Source organism: Rattus norvegicus, chromosome 13 (genome assembly GCF_021556685.1).
Source record: "Rattus norvegicus strain SHRSP/BbbUtx chromosome 13, alternate assembly SHRSP_T2T, whole genome shotgun sequence".
In the NCBI taxonomy this organism is placed as follows: domain Eukaryota; kingdom Metazoa; phylum Chordata; class Mammalia; order Rodentia; family Muridae; genus Rattus; species Rattus norvegicus.
The window spans coordinates 70,434,063-70,455,897 of NC_141546.1; the positions used below are offsets into that span (position 1 = coordinate 70,434,063).

Below are 21,835 nucleotides of genomic sequence, written 5' to 3' on the forward strand. Positions count from 1 at the left end.
AGAATGTAAGGGGTTAATTTATGTGAAGTGCTCAGGACAGTGTCTAATACCTGCCATATGTGCAGTAAGTGTTAGCAGGCTCTATGACAGAGTCCTTGGATAAACTAGAATATGGTATTAAGGTTGTAGCATTACTATATAACACTCTCACAATACATTCACCACCAAAGGAAACTGTGTGGAAGTAACGTTCCTCACATCACCGGAATTTAGCTAGTTTAAATATGAAGATGGTTCTAGTAAGTTTACATCAAGATGGTAGAGTGCTGATCAAAAAATAGAAAAAAAATCATTAAAGAAGCTAAAATCCTGTGCCTGTAGAATGCTGTGTGCCTGGTACAAAGCAGCAGTGAAGGAAAGACATGGAGCAGGAGGCAGAGTCGCAGATGTGACTCACGTGGAGAATAAATGAGTGAATAAACACCTGTGCTGTCCTGTGGCCTCCATGTGCAAGCATGTACATGCATATTCACGCATGCGCACCTGAGTGCACACATAATCATCGTCATATATGCACAAGCACCCACATGCACACTGTATTGTAACTTTTCTATTACTGTGATTAAAACACCCTGACCAAGGCCATTTACAGAAGAAAGAGTTTCTTTTAGGCTTACAGTTCCAGAGGGTTAGAGTCCATGATGGTGAACAGGGGCAGCAAACAACAGACAGCTCGAGCAGCAGCTGAGTTTACATCTCAGGCCACCAGCAGGAGGCAGAGAGAGGAGGCTAACTCCAAGCCCACCCTGGCGCCATGCTTCCTCCAGCAAGGACACACCTCCTAATCCCCGGCAAACAGCCACTGGGACAAAGACTTGAGGGGAACACCTCACACATGTGCATGCGCACACACATACACACACACACACACACACACACACACTCATACACACATGCACACACACAATCATGTATACACATGTGTACACACAATCATGTACGTATCATGCATGCCTACACATACAAAGAGCCAGGCAGGTTAATACATGTCTGTGGTTGAGCTTCTCTACAGGCTGAGGAAGGGGATCTCAAATTCAAGGCCGTAGATCTCACTTTAGGCACTAGAATGAAATCACCCCTAGAAGGATAAACAGGTGAGGTCTGGGGGACACCAGCATGAACGAGTTGACTTCACCACAGAGGTTACAGTCTGTCAGTTATGGCTGTCACACAGGCGAGGGAGAAACTGCAGGCCCAGTTACTCTCCTGTGAAAAATGTGTATTTCCTGTTGATGAACTGACCTGTGAAAGGGCTGGATTCGTATTTCCAGGAAGAGGTTAAAGTGATGAACTTGATGTCAGGTGACTGGTCTTTTGTGGGAGCAGATTTTGCTCCATGTGTCCCAGTCCTCTGCAGGGTACAGAGGAAGGTACATCAGGACAGCAGAACATTTTACCCCAATATGGGAATGATTAAAACTACTTTTTATTCCCAGGATTTGGAAAATGCATAGAAAGATTATCTTACAGATTTATTATTAGTTCACTCATAACTTTAATTTAGGAATAAAGTTTTACTGAAAATTTATAGTCTATTTCATTCACATACAGGAATTGTATATTAAAAGAAAAAATCTTGCTCTTGCTCTCTTTGTTCTTATTTCTCTTGCCCCCTCCCTGTCCCTTCTCTCCCCATGCCCTGCCTTCCCTCCATGTGCTCATGGCCGGCCTCCTTTCCTCTCCTTTTCTCTCATTAAACCTCTCCACATGGAAAAAAAAAAAGAAAGAAAGAAGGAAAGAAAGAAAGAAAGAAAAAATCTTGCAGTTTTCAGTGTTTTTTAATTTCATTTTTATAAATATGGAGTTCAATTATGAAAAATTAAAGATATATATGTCTTTAAAAGTTTTACAAACTTTTCAGTGACTTTTTCAAAAAAAAATTTAAAAGATAAACATGTTTTGTTTATAAAATTTTTGATTTAGTCTAACAGTTGCAAAAAAGAAAAACAGACTATCTACATCAGACCAGTGTCTAGTTGGGGGAAGTCCTATTTCACACAAATTTAGAGTTCAAATTTATATTCTTGATTGTTTGGGAAATCACACAGTAAGGTGAATAAGGAGCTAAGGTTAGTGCACTGGTCTGGTTTGTCCTCTCCTGACAGAAGTGTACACAGTCCCCACTCCCTCTCTACCTGAACCTGGAGCTCACCAGTCCTGCTAGAGCCAGCTGAGGTCACCTTGTCTCCGCCTTCCCAGCCCTGGGATTACAGGCACACACCACTGCACCCAGCTTTCTTGCATGGATGCAAAGGTCCCCTTGGCTGTTTGTTCAGCATGCACTGTACTGACAGCACCATCTTCCTGCGCCTGAGTGCTAACTTCTCCCAAGGGCACATTAGTGCAGCAGCACTCTGAAGTTCTGTAGATGAAAATGAGCTCACGAGCTAAAGTTACAGACTCTAGTCACATGCCAGTCTGCGGGTGCAGTAAACACGGGGTTCGGCATCTTTCACGATTAATTGTTAGGAGAGGGGTGCACATTGCCACAACACACATGTGGAGACAACTTGCAATTGGTTCCCGTCCTTCACCATGTGGATCTCAGGAATTGAACTCAAGTTGCCAGGCTGGGTGGCAAGTGCTTTGACCTCCTGGGCCACCTCACCAGCCCAGGTTTCTATCTTAAAGGGCTTTAGGGAAACCGTTGGATAAGGATTACATGGGCAAAATTGTAAGGAGGGGCTCAACAGCACAAGAGTGGCAGATGTGAAAGAGAGCCAAATTGAGGGGTTTGGTTTCTCTGTGGCGCCCTGGCTGCTCTGGAACTCAGAGATCCACTGCCTCCGCCTCCAGAGTGCTAGGTTTAAAGGCCTGCACTGTCATGCCCAGTGCCAAATCGGATTTAAATAAAAAGTTTAACAAATAGAGAAATTTCACAGTGGTTAGGTTAAAGCATGGAGTTAGCACAAGTAGTAAAAGAAAAAAAGAAAAGAAAATGGTGTGTTGAGAGCTGTTTGTAAGAAGTCACCAAAAACGCAGGACAGGAAGGAAGAGACAGAAATGGAGTAGAACCGTGGCTCTCAAGCGGCGGGCCGGGCCTCTTTAGGCTACATATCAGATATGCACATTATGATTCATAACAGTAGCAAAATCAGCTATGAGACAGTAACAAGAATAATTTTATGGTTGAAAGTCACCACAGCCATATTAAAGAAACCATATTAAATGTTCTAAGCATTAGGGAAGTTGAGAACCATTATATTATTATATTAGAGCCTAATAAAAAGCCAGAAATGTGGCCCAGTGATAAAGCACTGGCCCATGCCTTGATCTCTACCACCATTCATTCATTCATTCATTCATTCATTCATTCTCACTCTCTCACTCTCCTCCCCACCCTTGACTTATTTTTATCTTATGTACATGGGTGTTTGCCAGTGCTTGGTGCCCACGGAGGCCATAAGAGGGTGTTGGATTCATTGGAACTAGAGAGGCCATAAGAGGGTGTTGGATTCATTGGAACTGGAGAGGCCATAAGAGGGTGTTGGATTCATTGGAACTGGAGTTACAGGTGGTTGTGAGCCACCATGTGTGTGCTGAATCCAAGACCTCTGGAACGGCGGCCAATGCTCTCACCATCGAGCCATCCCTCCAGTTCCTCTGCCATCATTATTGTTGGGTTTGTTTTTGTTTTTGTTTTTGTTTTTTTCAAGACAAGGTTTCTCTGTATAGCCTTGGCTGTCCTGGAACTCACTCTATAGGCCAGGGTAGCCTCAAACTCCGAGATCTACCTATTCTGCCCACCAAGTGCTGGGATTAAATGTGTGTGCCATGACTGTCCAGCTATTTTTTTTTAAAGGGGAAATGAGAAATTTCTAATACATGTTCCAAGAAGGTTCTAGGAGAGTGAGTGTATAAGAATATGTACTGGCAGGGTACACTGTACAGTGGCATGTTTTAGTCCTAGCACTAAAGAGGCAGAGGCAGGTATCTCTCTGTGGATTTGAGGCCAGCCTTATCTATATAGTGAGTTCCAGGACAGCCAGGGCTACATAGACAAACCCTGTTTCAAACAAGCAAACAACAATAAAAAGAATATTCATGGTAATTTCTCAAGTTGGTAAAGCACTGGACTCTTCAGACCTGGGAACTAGACAGCATAGTTGTGGCAACCTGAAGTGATTTCTCAGCAGGATTAAGAATGAGCTATAGCCGCATGAGCACAGCTTAGAGCTCTCACAAAACACTTGGAGTTCAAGACGCTGGACCCAAGAACGCATGCACTTTCTGTTACGTGAAAGTCAAAAATGGGGAGACTCCAGCATCAGGAGACGGGGGTGACTAATTTAGCAGAATTGTCTTGGTAAAAGTAGGAGGGGTGCTTCTGGGATTCCTATACTGATGTGATAATGTATGTGTACAGTTACATGAGTAGACTCATCTTAAAACACAGATATGACTGATGTCCTCTTGTATGTATCTTGTAGCCTATAAGGCTTACAGAGAGAGACAGGGCCTGAATGACGTAGAGATCAGTAGCAGTGTTGCCCTGTTTGATTTCTAGTCCTCCCAACAAATGGGCAAGCTTAGGTGTTTCTTCCCCCACTGTGGGATAAAAATCTGGTGGCTGGGTAGGTACTAGGACCTTGTCAACAATCCATCTGTAGAGAGCAGAGTCACCGTATGTCCAAGATGGATGGGGCCACATTGACTGCTTGTGCTTGCTTGCTTGCTTGCTTGCTTGCTTGCTTTTCATTTCCTTTATTGGATATTTTATCTATTTATGTCTTAAATGTTAGCCCCTTTCTCCCCCCATCCCACCCCCGCTTCTATGAGGTTGCTTCCACTCACACCCACCCACTCCCACTTCAACATCCTGGCATTCCCCAATACTGGGGAATCAAGCCTTCACAGAACCAAGGGCCTCTCCTCCCATTGGTGCCAGACAATGCCATCCTCTGCTACATATGTGGCTGGAGCCATGGGTTCCTCCATATGTACTCTTTGGTTGGTGGTTTAGTCCCTGGGAGCTCTGGAGAGTGGTTGGTTGATATAGCTGTTCTTCCTATGGGGTTGCCAACACCTTCAGATCCTTCAGTCCTTTCTCTAACTCCTCCATTGGGGACCCCATGCTCAGTCCAATGGTTAGCTGCAACCATCCTCATCTGTATCGGTAGGGCTGGCAGAGCCTCTCAGGAGACCCCCATATCAGGCTCCTGTCAGCAAGCAGTTCTTGACATCAGCAATAGTGACTGGGTTTGGTGGCTGCATATGGGATGAATCCCCAGGTGGGGCAGTCTCTCGATGACCTCTTTATCTCCAAATTTCCTCCCATGAGTATTTTGTTCCCCTTTCTAAGAAGGACTGAAGCATCCACATTTTGGTCTTCTTCTTGAGCTTCACATGGTCTGTGAATTGGGTATTCCAAGTTTTTTGGGCTAATATTCACCTATCAGTGGGTGCATACCATGTGTGTTCTTTTGTGACTGGGTTACCTCACTCAGGATGATACTTTCTAGTTCCATCCATTTGCCTATGAATTTCATGAAGTCATTGTTTTTAATAGCTGAGTAGTACTCCATTGTGTAGATGTACCACATTTTCTGTATCCATTCCTCTGTTTAAGGACATCTGGGTTCTTTCCAGCTTTTGGCTATTATAAATAAGGTTGCTATGAACATAGTGGAGCATGTGTCCTTGTATGTTGGAACATCTTTTGGGTGTATGCCCAGGACTGGTATAGCTGGGTCCTCAGGTAGTACCATGTCCAATTTTCTGAGGAACCTCCAGACTGATTTCCAGAATGGTTGTACCAGTTTGCAATCCCACCAACAATGGAGGAGTGTCCCTATTTCTCCACATCCTCACTAGCATCTGCTGTCACCTGAGTTTTTGATCTTAGCCATTCTGACTGGCCTGAGGTGGAACCTCAGGGTTGTTTTGATTTGCATTTCCCTGATGACTAAGGATGTTGAACATTTCCTTAGGTGTTTCTTGGCTATTCGATATTCCTCAGTTGAGAATGTTTTGTTTAGCTCTGTACCCCATGTTTTAATAGGATTATTTGGTTTTCTGTAGTCTAACTTCTTGAGTTTTTTTGTTTATATTAGATATTAGCCCTCTATCAGAGGTAGGATTGGTAAGGATCTTTTCCCAATCTGTTGGTTGCCTTTTTGTCCTAATGACAGTGTCCTTTGCCTTACAGAAGCTTTGCAATTTTATGAGGTCCCATTTGTCGATTCTTGATCTTAGAGCATAAGCCATTGGTGTTTTGTTCAGGAAATTTTCCCCAGTGCACATGTGTTCGAGGCTCTTCCCCACTTTCTCTTCTATTAGTTTGAGTGTATCTGGTTTGATGTGGAGGTCCTTGATCCACTTGGACTTGAGCTTTGTACAGGGTGATAAGCATGGATCGATCTGGATTCTTCTACATGCTGACCTCCAGTTGAACCAGCACCATTTGTTGAAAATGCCGTCTTTTTTCCACCGGATGGTTTTAGCTCCTTTGTCAAAGATCAAGTGACCATAGGTGTGTAGGTTCATTTCTGGGTCTTCAATTCTATTCCAGACTCCTGTTTTCTACTCTCATGCACTACGGCAGTGCCAGAGAGAACTCTCATTATTTTCTGGAAGATAATTAAAGAGAAAGGAGGCAGAGGGGAGGGGTGTTATCTTGTTTTTTGAAAGAAGGCCCTCCCCTATCGCCAGGATTAGCTTGGACTTGCCACATATCCCAGGCTTGATACTGATACTCACACTGATACTCCTGCCCAGACAAAGTGCTAAGATTACAGGTATGCACTGTCACATCCAGCCTGGAAAGTAACCTTTTACAGGACTAATAAGATGGGGAAATCCCCTCCCACTGGTCTCCTTGGTCAGCAAGGCAGAGCCATACCCACAACTATACCATGAGTAAACATATCAATGCTAACATCCTGTGTGCTTTTATAATCTTTCTGTTCACTGGGACGTTAGATATTAATAAAAATCATCCTTAATTTAGACCGTGCCTAAACACCATCTACTGAAACATCTATTTCTGTCTCTCAGATCATATTACTGTGGAAAAACCAAGCAAATAACCATACATGTTACAATCAACATAATTAAACACTAAAATAATATTGCCAGTCAGACATCTTGACATTAAAGATATATAAAACAAAAATGTTTGACAACTCAGGATTGTTTCATGAAAACATTTTCAAATTAATAATCACTTTTATAGTAATTCGCCTTTAGTTTTGTTTCTTTACTAGTTTACTGGACTTGTAATAGATACTTTTAGAATAGTCAAAACCATCTTGTATGTCAGAATAATAGTGATCATTTATTAAGCACCTATTATATGTCTAGAAGTCTGTTGAACATTTAGTCATTTAATGTTATTCAATCCTTCTTATTTAGTGGGTGCTCAGTGGCTGTTGATTTGATTTGGTTTTTAGGGTCTTAACCTGTTCTTGGAATTTTCATAAACCTGTAAGTGTGGTTAAATACAGTGTGTGCAGACAGTGTTGGGGAGGTCCTCAGGGGCTCAGCCATTACTTTTTATGAATTATGGTTGAGCTTGACAGCTGTCCTTGTGTTGACAGCTCTTCTGATTATAGCAGTTGTCAAACTCCATCCTTAAGCAGGTTGTAAATCCTGGCTCCTTCCGATTAAAACTGGGTCAGAGCCAATCTCAGGGTAACTAGAGGCTGTTATTGTACTATCGGATGTCTTTACTAGTTCATCCTCAGTGGTCTTTGTGTGGAAACATTAAAACCCTTATTTCCCCACATTTTACCTGAGTGTTTTGAGTCTTCAGATACTGGTCCTCTTGTTCTTTTGTGTTTAACCGTGGTCCTTGCTGGAGTACGTTGCAGTAAGTGTGGTCTCCTTATAAATGGCCTGTTAGCTTTTCTCTCCTCTTCCTCCACTGGGAATACTAATATCATTGCATCTGAGTCTCCCAGGGGAAATCAAGGTTTTTCCGTGCACGTGTGGTCATGTGATTGCAGAGTGGGCCGGCTTTGTATCCTCATGAGCCCTCAGGCGTCCACGAAAAGTACCATCTGTTCTGTTCCTTCCACACTGTTTCAGGGCAGTGGGAGGAGGAATTAGAGTGAAAATAAATAAAATAAAAAAAAGAAAGAAATTCATCATCAAAACCCCAAGGATTAATGGAGTCAGAAGGCTCACTGCTCTGAATGGGAATTCATCTTCACCTGGGCCAGTGTCAGGACTGCCTGTAAGGCACTTGACAAATAGAGGTTCCCAGGGTACCATAAATTCAGCAACTGTGCTGGTCCCTGTAGACTGGCTCGGGCTTTTCCAACATGGGCCTCTGACTGTTCTTGTATTTCCCAGCACAGTGTGGGCACCAATACGGCCCTTTGATAAGTTGGTGTGTGATATCACTGGTCCCCCTCTCCGTTCTTGCCTTCTTTCTCTTTGCCTTTGTTTTGAGAATATGAGCAGATGACAAGTTCTGGCTTGTGACCTGTGGTTCTCTAAAGATGCAAAAGGGAGGGCAATGAATTTTGAGCAAATTCTAACTTCTCAGCACCATTGTAGACAGAGAGGACAGCCAAAAAACAAGAGAACGAGACAAACAAAGCAAGCAAGCACTGGGCTAACTCACCGTGTGATTGGCGGTCCAGGTCCATTTCTTCAACTGCAATTTGCTGGGCATCTGTGAGGGCCAGCCTCCCCCAGGTACCATCGTGCTCCTAACGTCCCTTCCTGTCAGCATAACATTCACTTGTGTGGCTTTATAGGCAGGGCCCCATCATTTAAGTCAACCTCATTTTTCTCTCTGCTATTACTCCCTGCTTGCATATGCTTGTGTATGGGTCTGTCTTTTTCATAAGCCTCAAGTGCTTATTAATAAAATCCCTTTATACAGGTATGTGTACCACACCCCTGCTCCGAAATACTGTGAGTCAAATCTCACTTTTAGTTAGACTGGAGCTAGGATTTCACTCACGTCAGTCATGCTAGGGGACTGTCACACAGGGCAAGTACTGTTTGCTTAGTTGGGTGGCTGCCGTCAGCTAGCTATGGGATTACATTCTTACTCCCTCTGCTCCTGAGTCTGAATCCTGAGATCATTCCACACTTCACTGCTGGGAAACTCATCCATGTACAACACAGGTGGAACCATCCCTGTGCCTGAAAACCATGGTCTGCATCTTTAGCAGACGTCTGCTTAGCCCCACTCCCCTGTTTACGTGTTAGCTTAGAAGAACTAAGATTCCCAGCACAGTGTGGGCACTGATACGGCCCCTTGCTAAGTTGGTGTACGTTATCACTGGTCCCCCTCTAAGTTCTTGCCTTCTCTCTCTGTTCATTCATCAAATGTTTCTCTCACATACAAGAGATCCCACAGCACTGAAGGCAGAGAGAGGGTTCTCATGCAATCTTGTGTTAGCTCAGAAATTCTCCACTTTGGCTCACTTAGGACCAGGTTCTCTCTGGTTATGTTCAAGAGTTTAGTGACTGAGTATATCAGAATATGGAATGTAAAAAGGAATCGGAAGGCTGCTGAGATGATCCAGCCATGAGAAGACCGTGCTCGCAACCAAAAGAATAAAAAGACACCAGAGCTACACCAGTTTATAGCCCACCATAACCTGGCTTTTGCTCAACAGCTCTTGCTTCACAGCATAAAACCTGAATGCTCTAAGCTAGAAAGAAGCACCTGTCTGGGAGTGGAAATAGCCAAGTTCTTCAATTATTAATACCAGCAGGGCAGGATAGTACACACGCGTGCGCGCGCGCACACAGACACACACACAGACACACACACACACCAGTTTGGCTGACTTGAAGATTTGGGGAAATGCAGAAATCATCACCCCTGAAAGCTAATGAGGACTGTAGCCAACTCAGAAGGACAAGGCGCTCCCATCCCATCCCAGGATACGCCTCAGCCCCAGGAATAAGCAGCAGTAGTCTCTTGGGTGGGAAGTAGCAGGAGGTAAGAACGGACAGGCTCGCTCTGTGGTTCTGCATGTGGAAAAGTACACAGTGTACACAGAGAACACTTTTCAAGATTATTAGCAAGTAAAATACACCCAAACACACATGAAGTATTACCTAGGCATCCAAATTGGTTTGATGGTTTGAAATCATTGCATTTTACCATAGCAATCGACTCGAAGCTTAAAAACATCCACTCTAGGACTGTTAGTAAAATTCATCCTCCTGTTGTGGCTAAAATAACCACCACAGAGAGAGCCTGGTGAGTTCACCATTAATTAACCTGCACTCAGGCCACAAGGGCAGATGAATCTCTGAGTTCAAGACCACCCCAGTCTACATGGTAAGTTCCAGGACAGCCAGAGCTACACAGTGAGACCTTGATTCAAAAAGCAAACAGCAAAGTAGGAGAAGTGGAAGCTTCCTCGGCCTAGGAAAACAGCTTTGAAAAGGCCAAGTGCTTTCTTCAGTTTCCTCTTTCTCCTCGGCCTGAGCAGTGTGCCCTGCACAGCATTTACTCACTCCTTACACTAGAGTTGGCTGATGACCTTTATATGTTCTTAGAGTGGACTCTCACCTGTATCCTTGACAGGACTGGTACAGCATTTGCTCAATGAAACAGTCTAGGGTCCACCGCCATTGCCTCTGTGCCTTTTCTCAGACAGCTTCCTGCTGTTGTATGATGTGTTGCACCACAGAAGCGACTGAAATGTCTGAGTAAGGGGAATTACAGCTGTAGAAAATATGTCTCCTCCCTAGCTTAAGAATCAGGAACATCACCAGTACCATCTCGTGAGCCTTCCTGTGTGCCTCTCCAGTCACGTCCCTCCTTAGTGCCCCCGTAACCATGGTTACCAGTATTGCACTATTTCAGTTTCTGTTAACTTCATTGAAACAGGGGCTCACTGTGTGACTCCATCTGGCCTAGAATGCACTCACTCTACAGGCCAGGTTGCCTTGAACTTTGACCTCCTGCCGCTGCCTCCCAGGTGCTGGATTTCAGGTGTGTGCCACCCTGCCCAGCTTTATCGTGGGTTTTATATAAATGCTTTCTTTTATAGTTTCATTACATATGTGTATGTCCACGCAAACATGTTTAATTCTGTCTGTTTTTACATACTTCTTTAAGTAGAATCCTATTAAACTGCATTATTCTGAGTTTTCTTCTTATTCTTCAACATTATGTCTTTGAGATAAACCCAGTGGTGTATGAAGTTGGAGTTCCTTAGTTTTCCCTTCCAGATGAACAGTGTCTGTTCTACATGGGAGAGCTCATGACCATTTGAGCCCATCAGGAACAAGGCTGATACATACATTCCTCAAATACCGGCTGGGGAGCACGTGCAGAAAAACCTCCACAGGCTGTCACTAGACGCAGATCCTTCATTGAGGGACGACCTATAATGACAGGCTATTGTCCCAAGTGACTGCCCCAGCATGCTCCGGATCTCAGGGTGCTTTCCCTGCACCCGGCCTCCCCTGCTCTCCTTCAGGTGTTAATCGCTGTTATGATTCATTTGGGGCAAAGTGCCTGACTTGTCATCTCAGAGCCATCTAATTGTTAGATCTTCTTTTCCTCCTTGTTAGTAACACTGGCTTTGTCATAAATCTGATCTCTGTTTATATGCCGAAGAGTAGATGACTCTCTGCTCTAACCTTTGGTCTGTCTGTCTGTCCTGGGGCAGTAACAATACCATCTTCATCTCAGGTCTTGATGTTTGGAGGTGTCCCCTCCTGTGCCTTAGACTCAGTGACCCAAGTCATGCCTGTTCTCTCCTCTTAGGGTTTTAGGGGCTGGGAGGTGGCTCGGCTAAAACACCTGCTGCATAGCCACTAGGAAATGAGTCCAGGTCCCATCACATACACACATACTCGCAGGGATGCACATCTCTAACCCCAGTTCTGACGGATGGAGACAGGATTCCAGGAGCTTGCTAGCCAGCCAGTAAGAGACCCTTGTGGGGAGCAATGGAGGAGGATGCTTGCCCCTGAACTTTGGCCTCCATACACACACACAGGAGAGCACACCTGCACATACATCTGAATGTACAAACCTACACACGAGATTTCACACAGTGATGGTTTAATTACTAGACCAGCTTTTCTCCTTCCTAAATTCAATTATAGACACACACACACACACACACACACACACACACACACACACACACACACACGTATGTATTCAAAAGCAAAACAAATGGTTTTATTTGATACAGTGCATGTAGCCTTTCGACATGGGTTACTCAACTATTATTATTTGACAATACAGATCGACATAAAACCATTGCATGTTTTATTCTCTGCTGTTACTCTCTCCTTGCAAATAGGGTCAAAGTCTCACAATTTTACAAAAGAGCTGTGTGGTTCTACACGAGGATAAAGATATAGTTTCTTAAGACTTGTTCTGGCTGCAAGGCCCAAGCGTCCTGCAGCCACCATGAGGGTGGGCGCTGTGCAGGCCTCCTTACTGCCCGCTCTCGCAGTTCCTGCTGCATGGAGTGGCTCCCTGACCTACGTAAACTTGGGTGTATGTTTGTCACTTTCTCTTGCAGCTGCTGCCTGCGAGTTTTCGGACATTGTGGAGCTGCTGCTCCAGTCTGGCGCTGACCCCACTCTCCGAGACCAAGATGGCTGTTTGCCAGAAGAGGTGACAGGCTGTAAAGCGGTCTCTCTGGTGCTGCAGCTGCACAGAGCTGGCAAGGCTTGATCCAAAGCCTGGAGCAGCACAGTTTGGCAGAATAGGACTTCCAGGAGAAAAGACACTGCAAAAATAACTTCTTTTACCATCCATCTTTGGTATGCATTGGCTAATAAAATCAGTTCGAGGAACTGGGATTTTTGACGTCTCAGCAATTCATTCTCCATGCATACATTCTGGGGGAGTACGGGTTTTGGTGATGAACATGTGTACTGTGCATAATATAATCCAAATCTGCCGAGCATGCTTTGAAATTTATCACTGCTGTGGAAGGTGGGGGAGAGGAGCAGACAGATCATATTTCACAATATTAAACATGGCTCCCCTCTCCTCCTCCTCCTCTCTCTGTCTCTCTCTGTCTCTCTGTCTCTGTCTCTCTTTCTCTCTGTCTCTGTCTCTCTATCAAGTCAAGTAAAATGTGCCCATGAGCGCTACATTGACAACTAGGGAAGTTCTGTGAAACCCAGCCTGGCAGACAGCAAGTGGCCCTGTGACATTTCACAGCTAATCTGAATAGGTGAAACGGCTGTTCTCTAAAGTCAGGCTTGAAAACATAAGGAGGAAGATGATGGGAAGAAAGTGAGAGGAGGAGAGTTTTGTCAGCCAGGGCTATGGAAGTCAGATGGACAGTGGGTACGGAAAAGCTCAAAGCCTTTAGCCTCTCATGTTGTACTCAGCAACCACACTTGAGAGTCCTGGCTTATCCATCAGATCAGGATTCCATAAACACAGAGCAGGAAGAAGTTCCCTACCGACTCTTAATTAGCTAGAACGTCCTTTGAGGCAGTGATCTAAAAAAATAACCAACTGAGACCCAGCCTGCCCTCCGCTGGGCTCTTTGCTTGCCCTTGCCCTGGTGTGCTACTGCTGGGCTTATTTCCAGGTACCAAGGAACCTCTATTCTGTAGTGGGCGAAAATAAGCAGGCAAGTGTGCCGGGCTTTTCACTCTAAAGGCAAGCCAGTGTGCCCTTCCTGAGCTGACTCCCTTGCAAGAGCTTCACCCAGGGAAGCCCTCGGTGTTCCTATTATCTAAGAAAACTAAATAGCAAATGAAAGGAGAAATTAGTCACAGTGCAAACACAGCCATTAAGAAATAGTTCTCGGGGCTGGGGATTTAGCTCAGTGGTAGAGCGCTTACCTAGGAAGCGCAAGGCCCTGGGTTCGGTCCCCAGCTCCAAAAAAAAAAAAAAAAAAAAAGAAATAGTTCTCTAGCAGGTGTGACTGTTAGACTGGGAAGTGCCTTGCATAGTGGGGCCACAGCTTACAGTTTTTGTTAGCCTGAGCTAGTCTATCCTGGAGCAAACCCCTCCACAACATAAGGCTTATGAATACTGCTTGTTTTGTGATTTTTTTTTTTTTTTTTGTAGCCTACCTTCGTACAATCTGAGATGCAAAACCAAACCATTCACCAAAACTAATCATGTTTCAATTTATCTCCTAAGGGCCTGTAGAAATGGTGCACACATTGGTGCATGCCGAGATGCTAGTGTGATTCTCCTTTGTTCCTTTACCGCCGTCCCAGCTGTGTTGAGCCCACCTTTACCCTAACTTTTTTGTGGTCCACACTCATCAATATATTTGTAAAATGCTATGCATTGGTTACAGTAAAAGCAACCTACACTCCATGTGCTTCTTAACTGGCATTGCCTCGTTCGTCTCTAGAGCCTTGGCAAATCAAGTCACTCGTTCATTTAAACATGTCAGACTATTTGTCTAAGCAAGGAAACATCCAGGAACTTCATTTTCCTTATTTCTTCCTTTTACAGACCGAGCTCAGTATTTCTTAGACACATTTTTATTGTTCGTTCTGCCAGGTTTAGAACTATATAGACTTTAAAGCCCTATTATTTAAACCCCTATTCTTTTGTTCCCACTCTCTGAATTTCCTAAAACCCTACTATCACAAAGTCATCTGTGGATCGTTTCCCTGGGTCTTCCATAGATTTCATCCATAAATGTCAGAGAACACTGAGTCATGGTTAATTCCATTCTCTTTAAATTATTGAATTACGTGCTAGCCCGTCACATACCAGTCGGATCCTGAGTTCATTACCGAAGGCTGCAGTTCATCAACAAAGAGCCCTGCCCTGAAGCAGACAGCCTGTCATCTTCCCTGATGCACACTTTCCCTACAGTCAGTCCAGCAGCTTCACGTCAGTCGTGGGTAAGGCAGCTGATCACTAGGGAACACCGTAGAAAGCCTTCTCCTCCCAGGAGATGCATTTCTGTTTATTCCTCAGCAAACACTTGAAGATGCCTAGCTTGTTTTGGTTTTGCTTACTAGTTAGAATTCATTCTTTCTCATCATGCCTTCAGTTTGCTGATATTTCTAATCCATACAGGCATTTTTAAAGTGGTTACTAGACACTGGCAAAAGGACTCGGAAAGTGGTAGTAACTAGACACACCTGCTTCTTCCCCACCTCCGTTTCTAGACTGCACACACTGTCTTCCCATTCCGAATGCGTTCCAGAGCCTTTATTTCTTTTGTTGTTGCCCTGAATGCCACCTTCGTAGATATGTGCCTCTGCATGAGCACGTTAGCCTTGCGTCCTGAGTTCCTTCGTTTATTATCATTATTATTATTATTATTATTATTATTAATTTTACTGAAGATACTGTGATCAAAACCATGCTGTGACTTTCTGTATTTAATATTTATTCACAGTTGTCATTTACTTTGTCCTCTGCCTGCTGATCTAAGAGGCCCTCATTGCCTCTACATTAGTCTCGATGCAGTCACAATAGTTTCGGTGCACACCGATGAAAAACGAGGAATAAAAAGAAAATCGTGTCAAGGCATATCACAGAGAAGGCATAGTGTCTGACTCACTTTAGCTTCAGAACTCAGGCTGAGTGTGTGTGTGTGTGTGTGTGTGTGTGTGTGTGTGTGTGTGTGTGTGTGTGTGTAAATAACACTAGAGCCTTGGTGAGCTAGGCAAGCAAGCTGCACTAACCCACACCCGAGGCCTTGCTCGAGCCTGACTTCAGTGTGAGGGAGTTTCAAGTCACTTTGAAAAGCTGCCTTGGGACAGTGCTCCAGTTGGAATGGAATTCTGAGGGCTTTATGCTTTCCAAAAACCCATCCTCTGACGCCATTAGTTCCTGGTTCCTATCACAGGAGGAAAACCCTTGGTGAGCTGCCCAGTGCCTCCAGCAGATGATATGCATGACGTGGCTGTGCCTCCTTAAAAGAACTGGGTAGGAGGCGAGCTGGTGGTAATGGTGGTGGTGTGGGTGCTAGGGCTTAAAAGCCAGGACCTTGCACTTGCTAATGCTTGTTACCAGGCTGACTGTCCAATCCCAAGTCAATGGTGATTTTGTTTGCTTGTTTGATTCTGTTTTGTTTTTAAGTCATTGGCCAAGAATCTAGCCATAATACCTAATCCGTACTGACTACCACACTCAGAGTGGCCGAGACGTTGGTCTCTGGAGTATTTGGTCTCAGATCTGTTACGGTACAGAAGTGAGCTCACCGGTGGCACTGTGGGTATCTGCTGGGATTTTACCATGTCTGCTTCTCCTTGACTTTCTGGGATGATTCCATAGGCATTCTCTCTGTATTCACCCCACTTGTATAGAGAGGCAGTGCCAGGACGAGGCAGACACGGGCAGGCTGCTTCGCCCAGGAGCCACGGGTAAGGACAACTCTACTGAGTCCTAGTTGCTCTTCTTGTTTGACCCCCCAATGCAGTGTGAAGTTTTCCAGCTTTTCATTCAACCCTCAGACAGTTCTCAAACCTATTGACAGACTCTCTAGCCCAGCCCACTCACTTCCCACCAGCGCAGATGTTAAGAATTAATGTTCTGCCTATCTAGACAAATCTAAAATCATGAATTGTCATCAGAAACTGCCTAAATCTTAATAATCTCTCTACTACTGAAGAACAAGGAGTCAGTCAGCTGGTCACATGCTGCTGTCCCCTTGCTTGTCAGGTAGAAGGAGAATAGCTGAAGCCTCGTCTCTGGAATTCTGTCTGTTCTGTCCAGTTTTAATGTTTCAGCAGTTTCCAGTTAAAAGGTTCCTATAATCCAGTGACCCCTCTTATTAAATAAGTATTTCATAGCTTCCTGCCAGGTTTAACTACTGGGCTATAGGTTATTATTCTGTGTACGGCACATCATCTCCAGGATTAATGAGCATGTGACTGGCAGAGCCAGCTGTTGAAGGGCTCCTTGTCTAAGGAAATATGTCATCGATTTAACGTGAAGACTTTTACCTGTTTATTCTTTAAGTTGAAACGCGGAGGATATTATCAAACTTCAAGCCCCTAAAACTCATGTTATAAATGCTTCTTAACACCCAATAAAAGTGAACCTACCCGATTCCATTTCATAATGAGAAAGATTAAGTTTAAATATTTATCAACTCCTGGTTCCTAAGGTGACTTTGGCCAAATGTTTTCAAAGTAATTAAAATACTAGGTCTAGTTCTAAGGGGCAAATTTCTCACATTTACATTTTTGGAGTTGGCTGCCTCACGGGCAGTGCTGGGCGTGGCTCATGCTGTGGTTTGAAACGGAAATGTTCCCCCATAGACTCGTGCTTAATACCTGGTCCCAGTTGGCAGAGCTATTGCTTTGGAAGTCTGTAGGACATCTGGAGCTTGGGGCTTCCCTGGCAGACATAGGGCAGCAGGACCAGCCTGGAGGGACACAGCCTGCCCAAGGTCTGTGCTTCCTCCACCTCTGAGGTGTGGAGTCCACAGCAGCCCCTACTCCTGCCGCTGTGCTCCCCGCTGTGATGGACGTGCCCTTACACTGTCAGTATTCTCCAACACTGCAAAGCAACAACCATGAAGTCAGTTGTCTCTTTACTTAAGGAATGTGTACACTAGCATGGCCCCCATCAGTGATGTCAACTGCAGTGTACAAGCTGCTATCTGTATGCAACATTAATTCCTGGGAACTTAATTCAACCTAAGAATAATTGTAAAGATAAAATAATTGCCATTTCCCCTAGTCTACCAAGTAAGGAAATTGAAACTCAGAACTGAGACATTGCCCGAGGTCAGAAACTAGGAACTGGGAAAGACCCATTTTAAGATAAGCTTCATGATATTATAATATATACATTATACATGAATCTTATTTCTCCAAAATCTAAGGGATTTTCTAAGCCCTTTGATACCAAATCCAAAAGTTTTCCCCGAGTCATATTTTCAGGATAAGCAAAATCGCCACCTTCAAAAGTTTCAGCATTGGGCATTTAGTGGATTTTTGTGGCCACCTATCGGGCTCTCTCTTGAGAAAGCAGGACTTCCTTAATGTGACTTTAAGAGTATGGGGATATTATTGAACTTTGCCTGGAGCAGGCATCTGCCCTGTAGCCATTCACAGTCCCTCAGAGGTTTTGGTGCAAAGCTTAGAGAGTGTCAGGCTCTAGGGAGGGAATCGTCACTTATTCTCGTACTCATCAGCTAGTATGTGTTACACCCCACGTATGATCAGTTCTTCAGACGTGTTGACTGGTATCTCACTGAAGGGTAGAACAGGCAAAACTGTGAAGCCCAATCTGTAATCAGAGCCCCGAGATACCCTTGGCATGCGCCTCCTTTCAGGCAAGATGCAGATCCAGGCTGTGAGTCTTCAAGCTTTTCTCCGTTAGTCTCCGTCAGGTGACTGACTACTTGAAGTTTTAGGGTGCGCATGCTGAGCACTTGAGAGTCATATTCCTTCCTTCACCAATGCCCAGCTCCCTGGCCCTAACGAGCAGGGTGTCCCCAGAGTGCCCACTGCTTTGTCTGCAGGACAGAATCATCTGACTGATTTTCCTGACTCAACTTCTCAAGGAGTTAGCAGTCAAAGCTAGAAAACAACTAGAAACTGTGTGGTGATGTACGCCTGTAGTTTCTGCACACGGGATACTGATGCAGGATGTTCAGGGCCAGCCTGGGCCATGTAGCAAGATCCTGTCTCAATTAAGCCAACCAACTTAGCAACAAAAACATGGAACCAGGAGGAGCTGCCCTACAGTGGGACCTTGAAGGCAGTCACTTTCAGCGGGCTGCCCCACCCCCGCCCCATCACCAGGATTTCTCTCTCTCTCTCTCACTTGTGTGGCAATCCTGATTTCTATTTTAATATTTAGAAGGTAAGTTCAGTTGATGGACACTTTGTGCAATAAAAGGCTCTCTCAAAGCACACGCGCACCGACGCACACAGGATAAAAAGTGGCACCCGGTGCTGTGGCTTTCACAGAGTACATTTGTGGAGCCCAAAGCTTAGTCCTGGGTATGTTTATAGCACTTTAGCCCTGTCTGTGAGTTTGGAACCCTTCCAGAAAAAGAAGAGAAAGACATATATCATTGTCTATAATCTGCTTTATCCCGCCAAACCTTGACTGAACAGACTTGTGGATTGCTGTTTAAATCCCTCGGTGCCTTTAACTACCGATGCAGAAAGTGGTTAATGCGCATTCGGAACAAAGCTTGGCATCCACTCCAGGAAATCACTTTAATTGAGGAGCATTAAATGTTAAAATGATTTTTTAAAAAAGGAAAAAGCCAGCACACAACACGGAGTACGAAAGTCCCAGCCTACCAGTAATAGAGTTTCTTGGTTATCATACATACGCCTCCAGCCCGGGTGAAGCTCTAACTAAGCCTTGCAGTTGACAGGTGCTGAAAATGTAACCTCGATTCCCTAGGTCCCTGTCTGCAGGCAGCCACCCCTCAGCTGGCCAGAGAGCAGTCAACTTCCAGGACTCCACTTGAGAGAAGAGGGAGCTGTCAGGTCTGGATGCTTGTTTTTCTGCAATAATAAACCAGTCCCGGGTGACTCAGGTATGAGATTTAACCCCAGAGTCCTTGCCTGTGCTTTCTGTTACTGTGGAAGAGCCATCCGTTAAAACCCTCTTACCATTTTAATAGCTCAAAAAAATAAAAAATAAAAAAAAACACAGAAAAGAAAAGAAAAAGCTGCTTATTTCCAACTGGAAGGATACGCCAAGACCACTTACTTCAGTTTCTATTTTATCTTTCATAGAGCACCCCCCTTCACAGATCCCCAAGTCCCTCCCACACACAAAAGATGCTGGCCCAGGTTTGACTAGCAAGAAAAAGATAAAGCGTTGCAGTAGTAGTAGTAGTAGTAGTAGTAGTAGTAGTAGTAGTAGTGGTGGTGGTGGTGGTGGTGGTGGTGGTGGTGGTAGTAATGAGAGCAATAATAATGATAATAATAACAATAGTAATATTGATAGCAAGGTAGCTCAGCCAGTTTAATGTCTTTGGCCAAGGCTGCCAACCTGAGTTTTAATCCTTGGGACCCATATAGCGGAAGGAGAGAACCAACTTGTGCAAGTTGCCCTCCAACCTCTGCCCTCTGCATGTGCACTGCAGCATGTGTGCAAGCACATGTACACAATAAATAAATACATTTTAAAGCTGTCAAAAAAAAGTAATATATAAGCTGGGCAGTGCTGGCTTCCAGCACTCAGGAGGCAGAGACAGGGGTCGGCGGGGGGGTCTCTGTGAGTTCGAGGCCAGCCTGATCTATGGAACAAGTTCCAGGACAGCCAGAGCTACACAGAGAAACCCTGTCTTAAAAAAGCCAATAGTAGGACTGGAGAGATGGCTCAGTGGTTAAGAGAACTGACTGTTCTTCCAGAGGTTCTGAGTTCAAATCCCAGAAACCACATGGTGGCTCACAACTATCTATAATGGGATCTGATGCTCTCATCTGGTGTGTCTGAGGACAGCAACAGTGTACTCATATAAATATAATAAATCTTAAAATAATAATAAACATAAAATCTACATCCTGGCCTTGTGAGCTCTGGCTACCCTGTCTGTGTCAGTGACCACTTGGAAGCCATTTATGTCCTAGGAACCCCACCTGTGGTGCTGTTCTTGACCATATTGTTTTGAGAATGGGCCTCCTGTCTGAAGTACAGCCTATGACTTGTTAAATTTAATTACAAAGTAATATGCCAGTGTGTGTATGTCTGAAGTCAACCTTGTGTTTGAGATGAGCAAAGGGAAAAATCATTCTCCGGGTGGGAGACCTTGAAGTCACATTGGCATAAAAACACAATAATAAATAAAGGAGAGGAAGGAAGGGGAGAGAAAGAGACAAAGGCTTCTTTGGGGGCGGGACCTGCTCTCTCTGAGAGGATGCCAGCCAGGGCAGATGCCGATGGCGTCAGACATTTAAGTTTGGAAACCTGGCTTTCATGACTCCTTTAGAAAACCCGTGTTTGCTGGTGATTGGCCCACTTTACAAGCAGTGTTTCCCTGCCCCTAACTCCCAGCGTTTCTCCAGTAGCATTGACCACATTGTTTCCACCCCACAACAGCCATGATCCAATAGTCCTCCCTAAAGGAGCACTGCACAGCAGCAGAGCGACTGGCGGAGCCCCCTGTGAAGGCGGGCACTGAGAACTCTGAACGATGTATCCTGAGGAAGTATGGTAGCCGTGACGGAGCAGCCTTCCCTTTGGTGATCCGTCTGCCTGGGGCTGGGATGGTCGGCATCCACCTCCACACTTTCTATGCTTCCCACTTGAATTCTGGGATTGAAGCAAGGTCACCTGTTTACCAACTGAGCCATCCCTTCAGCCCAGTGGGTCTTAGTTAATGCTTTCTGGCCTGTGGTTTCTTGTCTGTATCCTTGTCTGTCTGTTTTTGTTTACTTTTAAGAATTCGTTTGCTGAGACAGAGTATCTCTGTAGTCTTGGCTGTCCTAGAGCTTCAATGTACACCAGGCTAGTCTCAAACTGAGGATGCCCTTGAACTCACGTCTCTACTTCCCAAGTACAAGGATCATAGGCACGTACCCGCCACATCTCACGTGTCAGAAGGGAATATGCTCAGATACCAAGGATAGTCTCACACTCACACATTCACCTCCCTCTGCCACCCAAGTGTCGGGATTAAAGGCGAGCACCTCCACGCCTAGCTCCATTCTTTTTTTAGAAGTTATTGTTTTTAATTAGTATATATGTCATGAAAGGATCATGCTCATGTTGCGTGAACGCCTGTACCTCAGGAAGCTAAAGGTGTTAGAGCACAACCCCTGGTGCAGGAGTTAAAAGCACTTGGAAGCTACTTGATGTGGGTGCTGGGACTAAATTCGGGCAACTCTGGAAGAGCAGTGCATGCTCTAACCACTAAGCCACTTCTCCAGCCCCCACCCTATCGCTTCCTTTTGTTATTTAAGTAGTTGCCCTCTTGAAAACCAAGGGTGGGAAGAACATTGAGGTCCTCTTTCCTTCAGCAATTCCAAA

The 21,835-nt window shown here is 44.8% G+C and overlaps 1 protein-coding gene and 1 long non-coding RNA gene across 4 annotated transcripts in view; one reads left to right on the forward strand and one right to left on the reverse strand.

The window, feature by feature from the left end:
- Positions 1-12,747, forward strand: part of Acbd6 (acyl-CoA binding domain containing 6) — a 137,564-nt gene extending 124,817 nt beyond the window's left edge. For all 3 annotated transcript variants that reach the window (XR_015635105.1, XM_087580191.1, NM_001011906.1), the window contains 1 exon segment: positions 12,465-12,747. Coding sequence is in view for 2 of the 3 variants with exons in the window: in XM_087580191.1 (XP_087436317.1) it covers positions 12,465-12,619 (155 nt within the window). In the remaining variant the exon portion in view is untranslated.
- Positions 1,793-10,622, reverse strand: LOC148001702 (uncharacterized). Its single transcript, XR_015636045.1, has 3 exons — positions 10,487-10,622; positions 7,733-8,019; positions 1,793-6,569 (listed from the first exon to the last, which is right to left on the reverse strand). It is a non-coding gene; the product is annotated as an uncharacterized LOC148001702 (long non-coding RNA).
- Positions 12,748-21,835: the final 9,088 nt, after the last annotated feature.